At 32.2% G+C, this 22,788-nt stretch overlaps 2 protein-coding genes across 3 annotated transcripts in view; one reads left to right on the top strand and one right to left on the bottom strand.

Moving 5' to 3' along the window:
- Positions 1-22,788, bottom strand: part of LOC143195892 (lachesin) — a 266,563-nt gene that overhangs the window by 6,124 nt on the left and 237,651 nt on the right. For both annotated transcript variants that reach the window (XM_076403404.1, XM_076403405.1), the window contains exon 7: positions 14,165-14,313. In XM_076403404.1, coding sequence (XP_076259519.1) covers positions 14,165-14,313 — 149 coding nt within the window. The remainder of the gene's footprint in view (positions 1-14,164; positions 14,314-22,788) is intronic.
- LOC143195460 (uncharacterized) lies at positions 19-11,221 on the top strand. The gene is made up of 5 exons (XM_076402576.1): positions 19-396; positions 3,479-3,923; positions 8,386-8,637; positions 8,798-9,052; positions 10,866-11,221. The coding sequence occupies exons 1-5, from the start codon at positions 112-114 to the stop codon at positions 11,156-11,158; spliced, it is 1,530 nt and encodes a 509-aa protein (XP_076258691.1). The 5' UTR covers positions 19-111; the 3' UTR covers positions 11,159-11,221.

The following is a 22,788-nucleotide window of genomic DNA, read 5'->3' as shown; positions in this document are numbered from 1 at the left end:
GTTAAAAGCTCGCCGTTGACAGTCCGGTGACATCGGAAAAATTCCAGTGTCACGATGACAATAAAACTAATTTTATTAGAAACGCATTAAAATAAGCTAGTTTGGTGGAACATGAATCGCAAAAATGCGATATCGCAGAGCAGTGTGTTGCAGGGCATCGTCAAAGTGAAGAAGATCCGTTTCAAGGAGAACACCCACCAAAGCATTGTCGTCAAACCTACGCGAGATTCCGTGCAGCGTCAGAAAAACTTTCAAGAATTTAGACAGGTGTATTACAAGAAGGCCAATACTCCGGATGCCGTCACGCTATCCAGCAGTTTGTCAGAGATTCACTATATGTATCCCAGAGCAAGAAAGGAACCGAATTATGTTGAAACAATCACTTTAGAGTTGCCGGTCAGTATTTAAATATTTCATAAAACTCAATTCTTATATTTCATAAAAGATTTGAACATTGTTGACGTATATTTTATAAGATCACCTTATTTAACTGTACGAATTTTAAAAAATATTTCGTGGGTCTGTAGTCATACCGCATTTTATAGTTTGTATATCTATAGTTCTTTAGGCAAAAATAAGAAAATAGTAAGATAAAAAAGTATACAAATTAAGGTGAAACTCGAAAGTACTTTATTTTATTCTTTTAGTCTAGTAGTATAGTCTTTTATTAATTAGTATTTACAAAATTAGAAACAGTGTTCATTGTGTCTTCATAACTAGTCTAGACTAAGCTATTAAGATGTTTTCAGCATCATCTTATTTAACAGTAAGAATTTAAAAATTATTTCGTGTGTCTCTGGTCATACCACTTAATAAATATCTTTATTTCATTTCATAATTTGTACTATATTCATATTAGAATATTATTTCAATCAGCTATCCTATATTTAAGTTATAGTAATCATCTAACAATATGATCTATATAAGTATTTTTTTCCGTTTGTTTACACAATAGCTTAAACTATCAAATTAGTATCGGTAATTTCATTAAAAGTGTCAAATTATAATTTCTTCAATAGGTACAATAGGTAGCAGATATGTTTTTAAAGAGACTTGTTAAGAATAAATCATGGAGTCTCGACTATCTCTATTGAATTATTTATGAACTATTTGGAAATCTGGAAGGCATCATTATCAATTTATTGCAGATTATCGAGTAAGATGGCTATTTTTCAACCAATACGCTGCAGAGGGTTCCGCAGGCATTATTATTAATATTCAGAAACATTCTATACCGAATTTCGCCAGTGTTAACGAATATTAATATTGTCAAAAATATTAGTCTCCTATTTTTCAGATTACCTTTTTAAACCGTAGTCTATGTTTTTTTTTGGAGCTGTTCATTGCATTTCCAATCCAAAAACTCAATTTCGTCACAGAAGCCTGTGAGGTGTTCATTCATATTTCATTCGACAGACAGGTACAAGCTATTGCAATCTGCGACATTGAATTTGTTCCTTATATGTGGACTGATTGCCGCGTTTTAATCGAGTAACTTCATGTCAATACGATCTGGAATAAACATATAGGATTTGCATTAACCATCATATTTGAAAGTATCTAAACTTACAGATACCAGAATGCAACAATGTCCAATTCTCGGAGCCACATAAAATAATTGGAAAAGCATTTCAAGTTGCCAGATTTTTGTATTGTTTCTAATATTTCCTTTTATTTACTTTTTTTTATAGGCATAATCTTAGATGCGACTGAGATTAAGTTGAACTTGAACTCTCTATAGTGAAGAATTGTCCACATCTATATCAGCGAATTTAGATTGGTTCTGGCATCATTCTGAATCTCATATCCCCTTTTATATACTTTTTGCATAATTATGTCCACTACAAAGTTAAAAGCTCACTAAAATCAGCTCGGATGTCAAATAAAACCGCACCATTTCGCACTCGCGCTCGGCTAACAGAATCATCGAAAGAGCCTGAATAAGTTTAATGTTAGACGGACATATTCAGCTTCTGAAGCTATCTAATATGTTTTTTCTTGATTTGGGCTAGAGGTGCAGAAAAAATATCGATATAGATGTCGGATATATCGACGCATCGATAATTTTTTTAACTGATATTTTTCGATATTTATTCAAAATATATTAAGTATAACTTTTAATAAACCTTTAAAATCGGTACATAATTTTAATTGTTTGGTGAATTTTTATACTTTATTTTAAAGACCCATCATAATATTTCACTGTTTTTATTTTTTCTTCAAAATGTCGATATACTTTTTTGAAAATATCGACATATTTTTTGTAAAATATCGATATTTTTTATACTTTTGCAAAAACTATATCGATATTTTTTTCTCCTAAATATCGATACTTTTTCGGTGGCCAACACCCCTAATCTGGGTTCCTAAATCTACATAACCACTATTTTGTCTACATTTTGCTAGCTAGCTAGCTATTCTTGACTTGTTTCTTCCTGAGATCCTTAATGTCTAATTTTACAATTTTTTATTAGACTTATTACTCGATAACTGATTTTATATATTATTTAGTGAATTTATTATTGAATTAGAATTGCTATACAAAGTAATTATTTGTTCTTAATGGATAATTAAGATTACATACTCCGTTGCAGATGGTTTATAGATATTTGGCATTACTTCTGCCGCATTCACCATTTACTAAGCTTTATGAGAATAATGATTTAAATATCACTTTTGATAATCACTATACTGTTGCTATAGCTCGCTATAAAATTGTCATATAAACATAACTACACTTTTCAAATAAAACGCATGTGGTTATATTTTTCCAAATATATTTCAAATGCATTTATGTCAACTTATTTTCCAGTCTTCAAACCATTTGTACATTTTATTACTGGATAGGTCTTCAAAACCTTTTTTGAATTAAATTTAATTTGCCCCATCGAAAAAGTGCAAAAGACCTTAATCTGATGAATTTATATCACGGTGAATATAAAATGATATGAATCAAATTTTTGAATTTAAATGTAAACATTATCTCATATGTATATTATTTAGTATTGTATCTTATTGGTAAAAGGGCTAGCCTTTAGCCCTTTTACCAATAATTTAAAACCACCACCAAGGTAAAAGACCACTCCTGAGTGACAAAATTTCTTCAAACAAAACACTTATAATGCTCAAATAATGGTTATTGTATATATTTTGAACACAATTTCTGGATATTATCCTTTTCTTTTGGAAATTTTTGAACAGTTTCAAAATACATACGCAACACAGTTCATGAATATTCCACTTACTATATTATACAACATTCTTTTCGCTTTTCAACAATTTTCATTTGGACGTATTGATCTAGAAAAAATCGCTTTTTTCTATAAAGTGGTCAGTAATCTCATTACGTAGGTATTTCAAATATTTTTGGCAGTATTGCTATTTTATATTGACAAACATTTTAAAAACTGATTATAGATGTAACTATATGACACTTTTACACTATATGTAACTCGTAATTAAATAAATTTTATTTCAGTTTAATATTGGCGCAGACAGAGCTATTGTGCAATGCAAAAACAAAATAAAACCGAAAAAATCGTTACCCAAAGTCAGTAGGGAAGTGCTCACTGAAAAGACCGCGAAAGAAATCGAACGTCCACCAGAGAAAGCTACCTCGACCAAGTTGCCCTTAAAATCGCCTAGACCAAGAAAAGAGAAAATAACGAAAACAGTAACTAAAATTGCGACGCCCAGATCTAAAAAGCGACCAACGAAAGCGTCAACGCTTTCGGCTCTTAACGAGAAACTAAAACAATTGCAGAAGAAATACTCAATTAAGAGTAAGACGCCGTACAGGAGCGTCAACGACTGCTTCACTCAGATCGGAAATGTGGAGGTGCTGTACGAGAACGAGAAATATCCTCACGAAATCGGCCAGAAACTCGACGATAAGGAAACCAGTGGGAACAACTTAAAAGAAGGTAAGTTAATTTAAATTTGTCGAAATATGTCTGCATCGAAAAGTTGATTGGAGTATTTTTGATTAAAAGGTCAGTTTCAACTATAGAAAATTAATGTAATTGTACTGAATCAATTTTCGATAATTGTTGGATTTTTACGAACAACTGAATTATTTAGAGTAAAATTACCTTCACCATTTAGTCGTTAAAAAATCAAAATTAAATTATGGGGCTTTGAGAACTATCGACTGTTAATATCGATTGTTTCAGTCGTGTACTTTCAGTTACTATTTTCGGACCTACTAGTTTCATTCTACAGATTTCTTTGTTCTGCTATTGTCGTCTTAGTCGAGAAGCAGAAAATATTGTGCCGAATTTAAGCTACATGGTATTATATTTTGTTTGTAGTAATGTTGTAAATAAAAATATACTGTACATTAATATAGTAACATTTGAAACTCTATTATTCAAGATTATTTATTAATGTAATAAGGTAAAAGGTATTTAAGGTATTTTTGATAAAGATTGATTGTGAAAATACGATTAAAATATTTAGTGGTACATTACTCGCTCATCTTTACAATCAAGTCAAATATATATAAAAATAATTTTAGATAATCTACAATAAAACTGTTATTTTGAAGGTAATACATTACAGCAATTATCTCGAAAAGTTTGAAAAGAAATAAGTACATCTCCGTCTCACCTATTACACGATCGAAAAAAATTAGTAAGCGCATGTTGGAATTAGAAATAAACCAGTTACTTTTATTATATTATGTCATTATTACTTTCGGAGTATAAAAATATGATTAAATATATTAGGGATTATTATTCCATCTGTATATCTTCATCTGTTATCACGAATGGAAAAATAATCGAAGTGTGCATACGACAGAAATAGTAATTATTATTTCCAGTCGCTAGTTTTTTTACCATCGACTAGTTGGTCTGTTTTGCCAGTGTCCACTGCTTCTATCGTTTTCAGTCGATAGTTCCCAACGCTAATATTAAGATGTTACCTTCACCAAAAAATCTTTAATTACCTTAAATCATTTCGATTTATATATAATTTATTATTTCTTATATTTCCTGTGTAGTAAATTATTTAAAAATAGTTACATCGGTATTATTGAATTTTTGTTAAAGAGTTTAAAACTCTTTCATCAAGTTTACCATATTCAATTAAGTTTCTCTATGTATTTTAGATAATGTCTAATCATATTTTATTAAACGGTAAGAAATGCTCTTCCAAAAAAAAATTCCGAGAATTAATCAACAGAATATAAAATGTTTATTTGTTATTTAAATATATTTTTTCGTATTTCAAGTTGATTATGTCTGAAACAAATATATCTCAGATATCAGAGATAAGAAAATTTAAATGCATTTTTCGGAATTGGCTGCACCTCACGCCATGAATTTTGTATGTATTAGCATCTCAAAGTGATTTTATATTTCGCAAAGAAAAGTAAGTTGGAGAAGGCCATGTCGAGTGAATTTGTTTTATAATTAGTTTTGTGATATTTGGCTTTCGCGACAGCCTTGTGAGATGATGCCATGTTTAAATTCAAAATTCATATATCTAACTTTTATAAATTAAGATTTAATCGGCACATTAAATGATGATCTTCAGTCAACATTTGCTTCAGTTCAACGAAGATAATTTCAGTTGAAGAGGGCGATACCCCACCGAGATAACTAATTTTCAATCAAAATGTGCCTTTGAACAGAAGGCGTACTTTTTTGACAAACTTGATTGGCTCTTTGTGTTAAATATCTTTCTATTTTCCCACAAATAACACCACCACGACTACTTTCATGTAGTTTGTGATCATTTAATAATTTTTCGATATAAATGAGAGAAATTCCTCTTAGTAATTCGACCTTATTCCATTGTATTGATTGTTACAGAATTATATGTTCATTACAACTTCTTAGTACTCCATTCTAAAACAATTTCCGATATCCTTTGAAAGTATGCCTCAGTTTAGTTAATTTCTTTTTCAGTCAAACCAAATTCTCCTGGACTACCTTCTTAAGGCTCGCAATCCAGTTCTCGCTGAAGAACAGATCCGAGGATTGCGTATATTGAGGAATCAGTGCAAAGTATAATTCATTCAATTTAACCATCGTTGGTTGTAACGGATATATTAATCGAAGAAATATTCTTTCTTGTTTCGCTTCATGGCAATAGAGCAGTCTAAAGCGTTGTTTGGTATAGTATTTGAGTATTCAAAACAAACTTGCACATGCTTAAATTGGCACGTAATTCTAACAGCAACTTCTTAAGGTGTGAGCTATATAAAGCAACGTAACTGTATGGTCTTCACACTTTGTTTGTACTTTTTGTAATTGCCGATTTTGGACTTTCAGTGCATCTTTGGTACAGAGCCACTATAATGTTTATTAAGCTGTTATTGAAGCTCAACAGTATTTTTCTCAGCAAAAATAATGTTTCATTAAAACACTACCTAGTGCTATTAAAAACAAAAAAATTGTTTCGCTAAATCCACGGTGGCTTGTAAATGCATCAAAATGATTTTTGATTCATGTTCTGTGAATGTTTACAGTGGTGGCACCTATATATCTGGGTTATATAGTAGTTACTCTTTGCAGAACATATGGGGATGTTCTGCAAAGAGCAACATAAACAAAATACAAATTTTTCAGAACAAAGTCTTGAGAGGTATTACGGACGCACCCAAATACTACAGGGCTATCTACCTATTGAACTCCGTATGTCCATATAGGTTTCAGTATTTGCTTATATATTAACAATTTATTATGTACCGATAATTGTGATGTTCTTCCAATTAACCAATACATTTTCCTATATTTCAATTCCAGTTCTTTTCTTTTCTTCTTTATATGTTCCTTCCAGCAAGGTTTTGGATCAAGATTCATTCCGAGGTATTTAGCGTTGTTGCTATATGAAATGATAGTATTACTTAATGTTATTGGGGCTTGTATGGTCTGATTGTAGATGAACTACACATACACAGATTTACTTCCGTCAATTTTTATTTTCCAAGCTTGTGTCCAATTATGTATATTGTCACTTGCCTGTTGTAATTTTGGAGTGGCTTCTTCACTATTGTCTCCGACGGCTATAATCGCAGTATCATCAGTAAATGTCGCCATTGTAATATTCTTTATTTGTGTAATATCACAACTGTAAAGCAGATAAAGCATTGGCCCTAGTACACTTCCTTGTGGTACACCTGCTTTAGCTTCTTTTATTGTAGAGTAAGATTCTTCTTGTTTAACTCTAAATATTCTTGCTGTAATGTAAGATTTTAGTAGTTCGGTGTTTTGTTTTGGTAACATGTTCTGTAGTTCATGAATGAGGTCTTCATGCCAAACCTTATCGAAGGCTTATGCTGCATCTAAGAATATGGTTAAGCATACTTTTTACTTTAGTAGGCCTTTTCAATAACATCTGTTATTCTGTCGACCTGGTCAATTGTTGAATGTTTGTTAATAAACCCAAAGTGGTGTGTTGGTATTAGGTTTTTTCTCTCTATGATCGGTTTTATTATTTTCAACAGCAGTTTTTCAAAAACTTTAGATATTACTGGAAGCAGTGATATAGGTCTATAGGATTTTATTTCATTTGGTAACTTTCCAGTCTTTGGGAATATTAAATATAAACATAAAAACTAATAAATAAAAATAATAATAAATATAAAAATGAAACATTTTGTTTCGTATGAATAAATAGTTTTACTTTAATTACTTTACAGGCAGTATTTTAATTCACTTGTTAGAAACAGTTTACAGTTGCCCTATGATGATCACTTCACAGCGATTATGTTTTATATAAAACTTGCAGAAATTGATTTAGAGGCTTCAAAAATTACTATTCTGAATTAAAAAAATTTTCTAGTGCTATATATGACTGATTGCATTTGATATATTCCAAATCAGAAACGAAACTAATGTAGTCATTATATAAATATGTGTATAAAAACGTATTAGGTGCTTGCATGTATTATGCAATAAGCTAATGCTTTTCGAGGTGTTATAAAATGCAATATTGTTAAACAACCTAACCTAACCGTTTTCCATTTCGTATTGCTGAGCTATTCAATGAATACAGATGTTAAACTCTTGACCTCTCACAAATGAATTTTCCATACTCATTACCTTGCTATGAGTGACACATTTTGATGTCAATGACAAAGAACCAACCATTTTGAGGAACCAAAAGAGTTCTAACACGAGGAATTACAAGACCCATTGCGATGAATTGAATACAACATGAATTGATTGAAAACGTAATTTTGAGCCAAAAATATGAGAGAAAGAGAGATGAGAAAAAGTTATATAGAACGATATCGAGGAATATTTTTCTATTCAATAAATCTTTTTTAAAAATTAATGAATGAACTCCAATAATATGATGAAATATCATATTTATAAATTAGGGTTATTTATAATAAAATAGTGTACTATATGATATTTTTCATTATTGTTTTAGTGTCAAAATATTCGCTAGACAGTGACAAAATGCGTGAACGCATCAAAGAAATGGATCAACTCTTTCCCGAATTTCCGAAAATCGAAGACACGCTCAAGGAGATCGAGATCCATCTCGATAACATCGTCAATATCGAATCATGCCATAAAATTAATGAGACCGGAGATCAAAACCCACTGAACTATCCACGACACGATAAAACTACAGCTGGTGCACCGATCGATGCCGATATTAACAAACCCGATGAAATATGTGAGTATCTTAAATGATTTAGCTGGTTTTAATTGCAAAATTGCTGAAATTACCATAGAAAACCAATCGAATTGTACGTTCAGCCTTCGTATATATGCGCATAAATGTACCTATTTCATTTCGAGCCCAACATTATATCTCTTTGTTTCTCATCGTGCAGGCACAAATGATGATTGCTTAATAACCGAGAAGATATTACAAAATTTGGACTTCAATAAGGGTATAAAGTTACGGTGCATTAGGCGACAAATCGACGCTGTCGAAGACGTTTGCCATAAGTTATCGCAGATGGTTCGTGATCAGCATGGTGGTCGGTCCAGTGAACCTCTAGAAGTTACAGTTCCTCCCGGCGATAAATTTCAAAATGAACAAGTGGATTTGAACAAAGAAGAACCTATCATGATTAAAAGCAACGGTATGTGATATAGTATATGATACAGTATGCTACAGGATATACAGTGTTTAATAGAGTAAGGTGACCCAACTTTTTTGTCAGTGACAACCGAATGATTCAGAAATATTTGGCAGGTCACTCTAGCAATACTAAAAAAGTAATATCATGAGCTATATTTGTTGTTTATTCAAAGAATATTTAAACAAAAACATCTGATGCCAAATATGTTTAAAACTAAAAATAATAATAACATTAACTTATTTAGCTTATAATATTAAGGATATGAAGATGTTAAAGATTTTTTATATCAACGGACCGTTAGTTCCTTTGTGGGTGTATATAATCTATGGGGACGTCGAGACTGGTCGCTAGACATGTTCTTTGACCAGTGATATCTCTTGGTGAAAATGCGAAGTATCAATGTTAAGAACTGTTAAATGTCCTAACTGAAATATTAAATTTCTCTTTCCATTTAATATTATTGAGTTATTGAGTTACAAAACGACAACAATCCTTTAGAGCTCGAAAACATATTTTCAATATTCATTAATTTTGTTCTTTGATTTGGAGAACTTTGTTGCCGAGGACCATAAAACACATTCATTTTAGAAACTTATGACGATGATACTTCGTCATATCTGTGTTATTGGTTTTGATTTCGATTATTTAAAAGTGATTATTTTGATATCAGTGATAAACAACTGTCTGGCGGACGAACATGTTCGAAGACAACGAATTTTAGGACTTATTGGACGAACATTTAGTTCAAAAGTTTAAAGGAGGCAAGTTAGCAAATGATGAAACAACTGACTCCAAGAGTTTAAATGCGATGGTACCCATCCAAAAGAAGTGAAAATGGTTCGCACTTGATTTGTTTGAAAAATATAAAAGTTTTCTATGGCATATTCTGACTTGCGATAAAGAGTGAATCAACTATGCGAATTTTAAGCACAAAGAATCAGAGGTTAGTCAAGAGGAGCCATCTAGGGATACTATTTATATTTCGGGAATTGTCAACACTGTCGTCATGTGAGTCCATCTGACGATTCCATCCATTAGTTGTGCGAAAGTTATGTTCGCGTTAGATGCCACACAATTTGACAATCCCTCAAAAAAAGACTCGAGTCGATTGGTGCTTCGAAAGACGACTATAAAATCACAGGTGACAGGTGACGAATCATGGATATATTCATATGAGCCCGAAAGTAACCAGCATTCGACTGAATGGGTGTTCCAAGATAACCAAATCCAACAAAAGTTGTTCGCGCACGAAGCACTTAAAGAAAATGGTGGCCTTTTAATTCGGGAAAACTGGTCATATTGCAACAGTGCCTCCAGAGGACCATTTGTTTGCCAGAAGTCTTCGGTGAAATAAGGAAAACAAACAAGAGACGTCGTGGTCATCCGCCGTACTGCCTTAATTTGGCACCAAATGACTCATCGCCCGAAGAAGCTATTGAAGCGTTCGAAAATCATGTTTTGAAGATACCTCATTCGGAATGGAATAAATGGTTTAAAAATTGATTTAAGAGTATGCAAAAGTTTATCGACCATCGTGGCGAGTACTTTGAAAAACAATAAAAATATATTCGCAGCTTAACTATGTGTTTTTTTCCTATTCCCGAAATATAAATAGTGACCCTCGTACACATTATCAAATATGATCGATAGTTTTTCTCAATAAATCTCCTTTTAATATCAAAATGTGGTTAGAGAACATGCAAGTACCTAACTTTCCTTAAATAAATTCTAGTTAGTCAGCATTTTTTATGCTGCATCTATTATATAATTATTATATTGCGCCTAAAACAAACTTATTTATATTTTATTACAGAGTTAAATAATTTTGAAAACCACATCGTGGCTGATTTCATAGAGGGACCACACTTGCAACAAGCCGTAAAAAAGTCTAGCTTTCTATCCAAGGAAATGGCCCAACTATCAAACAACGCCATGGTTAAAGTATTCTCGGATCATCAACGGCGTTTGGTTTTACGAGAAAAACAACGCGCCATGTTGAAAAATGAAAAAGACGAACTCACATCTGACGCCAGTATCACTAAGCTAATCGACAGCTTGAGGCAAACGTTTGACGACTCGTTTTACGAGCCTGTTGGTCCAAAGTAAATGTTTTATCGCGTACAGAAGTTATTATATTATACGTTTTTTTTTGTGAATTATATATTCAAGATAATAAAATAATTGTTTCATTGCCTTTTGGTTCAGTTGTATGTGAAGAATAGTAAATTAAAACAGTAGTAATATTAAAAATAAGTAAATAAACGTGAAATACAGTAAATATTATTACTAATAGACTATTGATTCTTTTATTTTAATTTTCTTTATATCTTAAATCTTCCTTTTTACTAACGAGGGTTTATCTAGACTGGACCTACTGTTTAACGTGGGCTCCGAACCACGGTTCTCGGCATTAAGCCTACTGACTGGCGAGTTACTAACTTAGAAATCACCCCAGAAGACATCCGGTCTTACCGAGCCTGGTTACTGGCGTGATTGGGATCATTTTCCTTGTCGGATTTTACACTATTGCATAAGGACAATAACAAATGTTAAACAACCAAAAACATAAATTTACGACAATGCCCCAGCAAGATTCGAACCCGCGACTATCGCAACAGTAGATGGACCGTCGAATTGCCTTTACTACTTTGCCAACCAAGCCGGAAATACAGTATATTGTATTAATTTATATTTTTTTATTAAAATGTTGAATATTATTCGTTATGAAAGTTATATTTTGAACAAAAAAACAAAGATAATTTTTGCACATATATAAAATTTTATACTAAAATATTTCATAGATTTTTTAACCTATTTTTTTCGTAAATTTAGAGTACATATAATAGGATGCGTAATCACATTAAGTATAAAATTCTCTTTATAATGCCTAACGAATAAGCTCAGTTTTCCATGAAAAAACCTTTATAAATGCAAATAATAAAAACTCCATTATTAGCTGTAAGTTTCCTGCATTTTCCGTCAACAACAAAGATAAAACTTTCGGTATAAAATATCGTAATCGGTCAAAAGTTCAAAGTGAACGGGAAGAGATTTCTTTTTAATTAAATAACACGCAGCGAGACCCACTCGGTGAGATTGAATATCCGGAAGAAAATAAAAAGAGCAGACCTAACAGCGCTTGTTTTATTAGTTGTTGGCGTATTTTTCCGAGAGAAATTAGGAAAAATTGTTCTTTCGCCAAGTTTCGTAATATTTAACCGTTTCGTGGCCAGCGCTATATTTTGCAACGTTTAATTTTATTAGAGTACACAATCAATATAATGCATATTTATGGTTTTGCTGTTAGGAAAAATACATTTATTATCTTTTAAATTGAAACGTATATATTGAATTTCTCATTTCGTAATATTACTTTCTAGACATTCGTCGTAAATGTACATTATAATGCCATTATTTAGATTGCTACACATATTTCATTATTTCAACATAATCTCGTATGAAATCCCATCCATATTGTGTGTTTTGTGGAATGAAAAAGTAATATTGTTGATGATGATCAGAAAATAAAGTAATGAGTTGATTCAGCATCCCACTTACTTGACAGATTTGACTGCCTCAGATCTCTGGCTCTTTTGATATCAAAAAATCCGAATTTTATTAGAATGTTTAAAAATCACTGCAATAATGCCAAAAATGTTACTAATCTGATTACAAATTTCAATTTCTGGCTCTAGAAATTTCTATTTATTTTCTTAATTCCTACTTCCTAATATAGACAAAACTGTTTTCAATAAATTATATACTTTATATAAGTTCGTATGGTTTGGCTCGCTTCAATCTCCTGACATCCTGCGCGTTGTCCAGCAGTTGTATTGCTTCCACGTTAGTATGATTTAGTAATCTTCTTTCGTGTTTCAAGGCGAAATCTTGGATAACTTTGCAAATGTATTTGATTTCCAGATCACTGTGCAGTTCTTCGTTGGTTACGTAGCGATAGGCATTGGTAATCAATCGAAGAACCTTGTTTTAACATTGTTGGATGACTAGTTGACTAGATGAATTTTTAATGCAACCCCATATTTGCACCCCATAGGTCCAAATTGTCTTATAAATCCACCTCCTTGATTTTAGATCAAGTTGAGAGTTTCTTTCGACTTACCAGTATAGTTGTTTTATTTTGGTTGTAATGTGTTTTTCTTTTTGTCATGATGTTTCCAATTTAATCTACCATCAAGATGGATTCCAAGATGTTTTTAGCTGATTCTGCTTGAGGATTCCATTGAGTGATATAATTAAGTTTTTATTATTTCGCTGCAATTCAAAATTAACGTGGACAGATTTGGAGCTATTAAGTTGAATTTTTCATTCATTCGTCCATTTGTAGATTTTGTTGACTGCCACTTGTACTTTTTCTACTACCCTAGGCAGAGATATGTCGTTTGCCATAATAATTGTGTCGCTGGAAAAGGTTCCAATTAGTTTTTCTTTTGTTGATGGAATGTCAGCAGTGTAGTGCAAATATAGGAGAGGTCCTCAGACGCTACCTTGTGGAACTGTAGTCGACAGAGTTTTAAATGTCGAGAACGCCATTTTGTGCAATACTCTAAATTTTCTTCAGAAAAGATATGACTTCTGCAACTCACGATAGTTACGCGATAACAACTTGCTCATCTTACAGATTAATCCTAAATGCCAAACCCGATCAAAAGCTTGTGAGACATCCAGGAATATTGCAGGGTAGCGCTGACTATAACGACCAATACAAAAAATGAGCCGGCTTCATTTCGTATCCTGCTGGCGTATGGTCGTAAATGTATGTTTGTGATTGTTTAATATTTGTGATTGTCCTAGACAAGGGTGCAAAATCCGACAAGGAAAATGATCCCACGTTAAATAGTAGGTCGTATATAGTTGGTAAAAAGAGACTTTAAAAGATGGTTTGCTACAGTATTTCTGAAGTTATGCGCGTGTGTATATTGGTACTTTTATATCTTCCAACACAAATATGGAAGCAATGTTTAAAATACAGAGAAGAGAAACGATACATATAAATTATAATAAAAAAATCATACTAATAATCAGCAAGATTACAAAAATATATTTTGAATTAATTTTTAGGGGACTTTCATTTGTTCCTATATCAGGACTTACCATAAAGACGTAAAGTTCCCTCTGCCTTCCCCAAAGAATTGGTCGATACGCAATTGTAAGTTCCGACGTCCTTAGCCGAAAATGACTTTATTATAAGCCACATAAAGACAGTGTATCCAATTCTTTCTTCTTTTACGATATATTTACTCCTGGAACACAAAAAAAAAGAAACATAAAAGGATGAGGTATAAACAGAACCAGCAAAAAGGTCGGAAAATCTAATATTTATCGTATGAATTCGCATTCCCTCGTTTTGTTGGAAAATAGGTACAGAGAGAAAAGGAATAATTAGTGTATTTTGTGGAAAACATATTTTGGTTAAATGTTAAGTTATGAATTATAGATTTAATATGAAGTTGTTATGGTTATAATATTTTTCATATTACTAACATATTTGAAAAATAATTTGGTTTTGCAATTAACTTTATAGGATTATGCTTAAAATTTTGAAAATTTATAATAATAGGAAAATATGAAATACTAGGTGATATTTTCGTTTGTTATTAACTTGTTCTTAACTCCCATTTGTTTTTATTAATTTATATTTGTTATATTTTAAAACCTCCAAACTTCAAAAAATTATAATCTATAATATATAGTGATATAACTGAAATTTTAAGTAGATGCCACTCAAACATGTTTTGTTACCACTTCAAAACATTTTTAAAATTTTGAATACTACTAAGTCACTATGATTTAAGCTTCATGAGATTTGGGGATAAAATCAAAATGTTCACATGGAAAAATGTCTAGCAGGTGATTGCCACCGTCCAATGTCTCTAGCAGTTTGTAAATGGTCATACAATATTGTAAAGATAGTATTTCATTCTTTTTAGTATAACTACGACAATAACAAAATGAGATAGAAATGTTCTAAAAATACTTTTATTTAAATTATAAATATTTTTAATACGATTTCCGTAGAGACAAGTATAATAATCAGCCACTCAATTTAAATGAATCTAGCAACACCAACCAGAAGTGTTGAACCACCCAACGACTTTGACAGTTGCGTATTATTCCAACTGGTTAACACATTGGTTGGTTGTATTCATAGAGTATATTCAACATATTTAAACCATAGAGAATATACAGAGGCTTTACTTAAATAGGCGAAACCGACGAATTGTTTTTCGTGGTCCAACCAATGCTGGTTCTGAGACCACTTTTTGATTGGTTCATCTTAATTTCTGTACAAACGCATTTGATTGGCTAATTTATATAACCCGATTGTTTGTTTCTATGGTTTGATTATATTTGATATTTTTGTGTCTCTGACATTGAGTGCGATCAAAATTTTTTGTGCCTTAATTAAAGTCATTATTATTTGATTATAATGTATCTTTATTCTCAAAAGTGTTGTTTATCTAGCGTATGTGCGGAAATTAAAAACACACTTCGTTTTCCTTGGAAGAAACAACCCAAGTCAGCTAGATTAACGATGTGTGTGTAAGTATACAATTATTTATATAGGGCATTTGCATTCATATATATCGTTATTTACAGAAATACAACATAAGAAATCATGAAAATATTACCCAAACTTTAAAACCAAAATGTGTCCAAATTGGGCGATGGTAAAATTATATTGAAGGTAAATGTGAATATACTAAATGAAAAGTTTTTGTTACAATTTAACCGTTTTAATTATCCATTCCACAATTTTCACAACAACGTTGTAACTTGCCTCAATACATTTTTGTGTTGAACAAGTAAGTAAAATATTAACAGACACAGACTTTCAGCTGTGCTGCTATATCAGTATAAGAAAACAAAAAGATAGAAACTTTAATACATCTTATTTAAATTAATAGCACTAAAGAAATATGAAAAAAGGAACAGGGCTATAGATTTTAGCTTTTTGATATTTTATATTCGTTTTAATAAATTGTTTTGAAAAATTACATTTAGTTCTGACGTCCTATTCTACTGACCAATTTAATTTCAATTATATATATATATATATATATATATATATATATATATATATATATATATATTTATATGTATAATACCTCTGGGTAACGTGATGCGTATGAAATCCTCAACCAATGAAATGCTTTCCTAATACAATATTTTCTTTGTAGGTTCTTGTAATGGCAATTTAAACTAACCAATGAAATATAGCGAAATGACGTTCTCAGGGCATTCCTGCTGAGACCACGCAAAACAATTCTGAAGTTATTAGTATTAAGTTAACACTTCATATATATTGCTCTATGGTTGTATTTCATAATTATTATAAAACAGTTTTTTTGCCACCGGACGGATAGAAATTAAAATGTATTACCTATATTAATAATTATGGTTATGTATACCTAAAATTTTCACAATTACGTATACTACCTCTTTATAAAGTGGTTATGTATAATATAACGTCTTAAAATATGGACATAAGACAAAGTAGAAAGCAGATAAGCGAAAGCCATAGAAAACAAATTCAAGATGACATATCTGCAAGGCTGAGGTCGAAGAGTGAAATAAGTAATCAGCCCCGTTTATTTATTCATAAAAGACAAAAACTACATGAGTACATAAATGAAGTAATGAAAATATGCAGCAGTTAAAATAAAATTAATATAGAAATATACATAGATAGAACAACACACAGGACAAATTGAAAAAATTCTGCATTATTAACACTAAATTTGTGTACATATAAAGGCATTGATGAATATTAAGACATTTTATTGATTGAAATTTCTATAAATTATTTTAATTATTTACTTAATACACCTAAGTTGGGAAAGATCAATAGTTAATTTAATAGTTGTATATGCATTGCTTTAATATACATCTGTAAATTGTAAAAAAGAAAATATTTCTGTCGGTTGGTTATTGTTTTAATATAAATGCTAAATCAAATATCGGTTTCAAAATTATTTTATTCAAACATTCTCCGTTTTCATATACAAGCCTGTATGACATAATTTATTATTCAATATTTTTGTCTATTACATAAAACTAAAGAAATATGTATATTTATATTTGATGCTCTGATGTTATAGTTCTGAAAACAATTGAACCTGTGATACTTTATTGTAATGTTCAGTGGTGTAATAATTTAGAGTGATCAATACTTTATTAATTATTAAAAGTTTCATTAAAAGTTATTATTAAAAGTTAAATGGTTAGTTATTTTAATAAGTTTTAGTATATAGACATTTATTATTTCAATTAATATTATATATCAAATATATTTTTGATTTTATATTGAAAGCACTGCGAAAATGTTTTAGTAACATTATAATTATTTTTCAATAATTCTCTCTATTTTATTATAAGAGAAACATGACTAATTTAATAAATTATGGTGGAATTTCGATCATACGGTTCGATCACTAGTTTTTATTAATTTTTCAAATATATGACAAAGATCACCAAGAAAAAACTGATAGTATTTTGCTGAGAGAATATTATAGTAGTTATCAATCCAGTTCCCCACTAACATTTTAAGCAGAGCCATTAATAATAAAATAAACAAGCCGGGAAACAGAGTGCAAAATATTACGTAACACACGCTGCATAATTTATGCTTAGGCAAAGTTCCATTTCCTGGCTCTCGACCGCAAGGAAAAAAGCCGCCTAATGGGCCAGACTGGCTCATTTGTCGCCATTCGTCCCCACCACCACCTACACCACTTCGCTGATCGCCTCATTCATCGATGTCGGTCCGTTCTTCCGACAACTATTAAAACATTAAATTTCAGGAAACGGACCGTCGTATCGATTAGAAATCATTTCATTGCAGCACGATCGATAACAACCGTTCAGCATTCTTCGTTCTTTTTAATTAAATCCGCCTGGCTTTATTTTTAATTACAGCTTTGTACTATATTTATCCACATAATTTAATTAATCATGTCATTATTATTTTTAATTATTCATTATGGAAACTATCATTAATACTAGTTGTGTCCACGTGTGTGTTGCTCACTCTCAATCTATTATATGCCTGCGTGTATTCTGCTTTTATTTATTCACATTAGCCCAGATATGTCTGCCATTATTATTTCCAAGTTTTTTTTTGAATTTCTGAAATATTGGAGTAAATTACATAGTTTTTACATTACACTAAGAAAAATTTTAAAATAATAGCTTTTGTAGCAAAAAATGTATATTATTTTCATCGTACAGTACGTGTTTGACCATACTAAATAATTTAAAAAAAACAGATAAAAAACAGTGTTTATATTCATCTTATCGAATTAAGGTTCAATTTTAGCAAACCAGTCACTTTTATCCAGTGAATATTTGTCACAACAGTGGACATTGTTCATAATATGTTCAAATAGATCTCTGCTTACAGCTTTAGAAATTAGGCTGTTATTTGTGTCTTAAAAATTTTCCCTACACATTTTTTTTTACTCACTGTGCAATATCCACTTACTAGTAAAATATTCAAGAACCTTAGTACTTATATAAGCTCTTTTGTTTCTTCTAGCAGCATATAGATTGGTATATCAGACCAACATTGATATGACTTCGTCATTAAGAAATTTCGCGAAGAGATCCGTTGGTGAATTTTTGTTTGCTACAGAAAAAAAAGTGCCCACGTTGGTAAAAAGCTTAGCCACTGGTACGACTTTTTCATTTGTTTTTGCTTAGGTGTTATATGTTGCTGTAGCGGCCAGTAATTATTCTCTTCCCATTGTTTCCCGCCATCTTTTTCATTATTTTGTTGGTTTTCCTCATTTTAAAGTTCTAATATTTCTGCTTGTGCAAATAACTGAGAGGCAATTATATTACCAGTGGCAACGTCTCGCTCGTCTCCCGAATCTTCGTGGCTGAGGTCTCCGTGAACGTTTGAGGTAGAAAAGCAATGTCATGTTCATTACTATTGCCGTCATAGATATATTATTCAAAACTAGTTTGCAAATAATGTGTAGCCAACGCTGTAACCCTTTAGGCCACCACGCATTCACCTACATTAAAGTCAAAGGTTGGCAACGCTGGTGGATTGGTACCATGCGATTCCCGGCTATAAAACGTCTCGCTCTCTTTTCTTTTCTCTACCCCCTTGTAACAGTACCACTTCCACAGCGCTACCGTACTTCCTTTACCCAACCTAATATCCTGTCCATTCTTCCGTCGACCACATGTATCAATTTAAATCGAAATAAACAACTATTTCTTCAACCAGTGTTTTCATTTCCCGTGCGAATTCCTTCCACAAAACAAAAATAGTAGAGTGTTCGGACAAACAATCGTATCGACAGCCACACATTCCGACCGACCGACCGATCAGACGAATATTCCTACAATTGGTAACCCCGACGTGATGTAAGGGTGTTCATGTGTTTATGTTATGCATTATGGACTTCTGTGGCTTTTATCCATCAGGCTAGTCTCATGGGATAACGTCGACCATGTGATGTTGATGGATTCCATTCCTTGTGCTATCCCTCCATGCACGTGTCGGGCACCTGTCGAGTGGATTATCTTGAGTTGGTTTACCTGTTAGGCACTTCGATCACGCCGGGGTCACCAATTTAGGGTTTCTGTGAATGGAGGTAAAACGAAATGAAACAGTGGTGTTTACATTATGTGCCCGTTATTTATTGAAGTTGTATAAAATAGGTGAAATTACATAATGGTTAAAAACGGGCTGGCAGTGGTGTTACCTGAGGACGAGGTTTGGGCACTCTATGGTGGCACGTCTAAACCAAACGATGGTCGGTTACTGAATGATGAAGGTACCGTTCAATAACATCCCAGATAAACATTTTGGGGTTGTCAGATAATCGTTATCATATCATAGTTCGTAGAGCTAGTAGAGAACTAGCATCAAGTGACATTAGCTAGCAGTTAGTACATATCCATATGCAATACGGTGGAATGTAGAAATATGTATGGTGTTTGTTAAAACGAACAGTAAGCATAACTGGGTTAACAGGGAATTAGAAACACAATTTACTGTAATTTTCTAAATATTAATTGGTTTAGCGAAAATTTTGCCTCCTTCTTTGAGTAAAATTTGGCACTGTTAAAGCTTATACAGAGAAATAGTTTTTAGGCCTTAACATTTTGCGTAATGTGCCCTAGAAATAAGTAAATTCTAACTAAACGAAATCGCCTAACTAAAGTAACCAGGACGAGGCATCCGATCGGTGACACACCGTTGCAAAGAATGGCTTATTTCACACATAATAGAATGAGCTTTTCACAGACAAAAAATTCATGTATTACACACAGTTATCTGCCATTACTAAAAAGTTTTAAAGGTAAAAATAAAACTTATAAGTCCAGTAAACATATTCAAAGTCTCTATTCCAGATTTCAACTATAAGGATAATTCATTTATGAAAAGGCCCTATTAAAATTCAATTTTATTTGATGCTTAATATTATAAAGTATTAATTAAGTAAAACCAATAACGCTCTCTCCAGAAAATTGCATAGAAAGAATCTATTGATTAAATTACACATTACACGCGATATTCTGCAGAGCGACATCAAAGGCGGCTTGATAATTTCCCTTTTCGATCGTCTGCCGTAGAAATTACAGGGTAATCGAATAATTAAATTGTATACGTGCACGGACGGGAGCAGATAACTTAGTTCTAATTCTTGCCGAAGCGACGGGCAACATATCTCGCTCTGACAGGCCCCCGGATGGCCGGTGATGTTTTCGTAGGCGTAAGCGGAAAAAGAATCGCGAGCCGAGACCCGTTCTCACCCCCGGTTTCTTTCGGATAAATCACGCGCAAGAACAATTCCTCATCTGTTATGTAGCCGATCCTATTTCCACCGGCGATATAACTCGTTAATTTCTTATTTATTGAATTGATAAGGAAAGGTCCGGGACTTGTTCATATTTCATTTTTGCCGTGTTTTCCTTGTGCTTTTTATGTGATAAATATATAATCGGTAAAATTACGTGACTGAGGTTCATAATTCTTGATATTTTTACCCGTTCTTACCGTAACAATAACGAAGAATAATAACAATTTCCTCATGCATATTTATTTTATTTTTTGGAAATGTTTATTGATTGAAAATGTAAATTGATTTAAAATAATTGGTTGGAGAAAAAATAATCCCGTTTTGTGCTGTGTGTGTTGCGAATTTATTCACACTAATCCTAATCGGTGATTTGAAGGGGATAGACTAATATGAACAACACATGAAATGGTCATCAACATATTTAATGTAATGTTTATCGAAATTTGTAATTTTCTTTTAAAATCAGATAATATTTTCCTTTTCAAACGTCTGCAAAATTTCTGAAAATATTACTGATAATAACATAGAGCATTCTACTCGACAGGTACTCTCTGAATAATAAAAACAGGTTACAAATCGTTGTTAACGTTGTTTTGACGCTTTGCATATCTTGACAAATTTAGAACTGTTATTATTATTCTGATTGAAAATGCTGAAGCCATTAACGGGTCAATTAAAAAGTTCCCGGCCTACCATAGTAAAACACTTTTTTTGGCAATATTAGTTTTGTTTTATTCAACATAAGTCCCTTCAAGGTTGATAAACTGATTATAGCGACCCTCCAACTATTTTTGTAATACGATTTGCCCTTTGCTTCAAAATAGGCCTCATTTTCGGCGATCGCCTCTTCATTCGACGAAAATTTGTTGTCAATGCATGAATGCTCGCGATTCTTTCGAGATCTGAGAACAGGAAATGGTCGCTGGGGGCAGATCTGGAGAATACGGTGGATAAAGAAGCAATTCGAAGCCCAATTCATGGATTTTTGCCATCGTTTTCACTGATTAGTGACACGGTGCGTTATCTTGGTGAAGCAGCACCTTCTTTTTCTTCAAATGCGGCCGTTTTTCGGCGATTTCGTCTTTCAAACGGTCCAATATTGCTATATAATAGTCGCTGATGATAGTTCTTCCTTTTTCAAGGCAGTCAATTTTTCATGCGCATCCCAATATACAGACGCTATAACCTTGCCAGGCGACTGTTGCGTTTTCCCACGCTTTGGAGCGGGTTCATCGTGTGCATTAGGGCTTCGGAGTGAAATGATGGAGCCATGTTTCATCCATTGTCACATATCGACGTAAAATCTCGGGTTTATTACGCTTGATCATCTTCAAACACTGCTCCGAATCATCAACTCGTCGTTGTTTTTGATCAAAAGTGAGCTAGCACGGCACCCACTCTTCATAGAGCTTTCTTATACCCAAATATTCGTGAACGATATGATGTACACGTTCAGTTGATATCTTTAGAGTGTCTTGATGGTTGATTTTCCTGGGGTAGTTTCCGGAAATTCGGCAACAAAGCATGTTTTTGCTTCAACTGTATTTTTTTCCTTCAAAAAGCAATATTTTATCAATACGCGAAATTCCTTTTTATCCATTTTTTTTTCACAATAACAAAAGTTGCTTCACTCAAAATGCTATAATTTACAAACTAATGATCCGACAGTTGTGAAATTTATACACGCATCTTTTGAGAGTTGAGGGCTAACTAAAAAACATTTCTATTTTTTCTAGTAGCGCCATCTATGTGTCGGTTAGAACAGTCAGTAATAGATTGTGTGTCTAATTAGTTACACCAAATAGTAACGAGATAGTGGAGGACTTCTCCTGTAAAATCCCAGTAAAACGCGTTAGAGAGGTAAGAAATATCTCAAAAATTTTAAAACAATACAATATT

Source organism: Rhynchophorus ferrugineus, unplaced genomic scaffold, assembly GCF_030347505.1.
Source record: "Rhynchophorus ferrugineus isolate W39M unplaced genomic scaffold, kcgeb_rfMv2 rfM4, whole genome shotgun sequence".
Lineage (NCBI taxonomy): Eukaryota > Metazoa > Arthropoda > Insecta > Coleoptera > Curculionidae > Rhynchophorus > Rhynchophorus ferrugineus.
The sequence above is the reverse complement of the archived record's forward strand: the minus strand, read 5'-3'. Positions and strand labels throughout refer to the sequence as shown.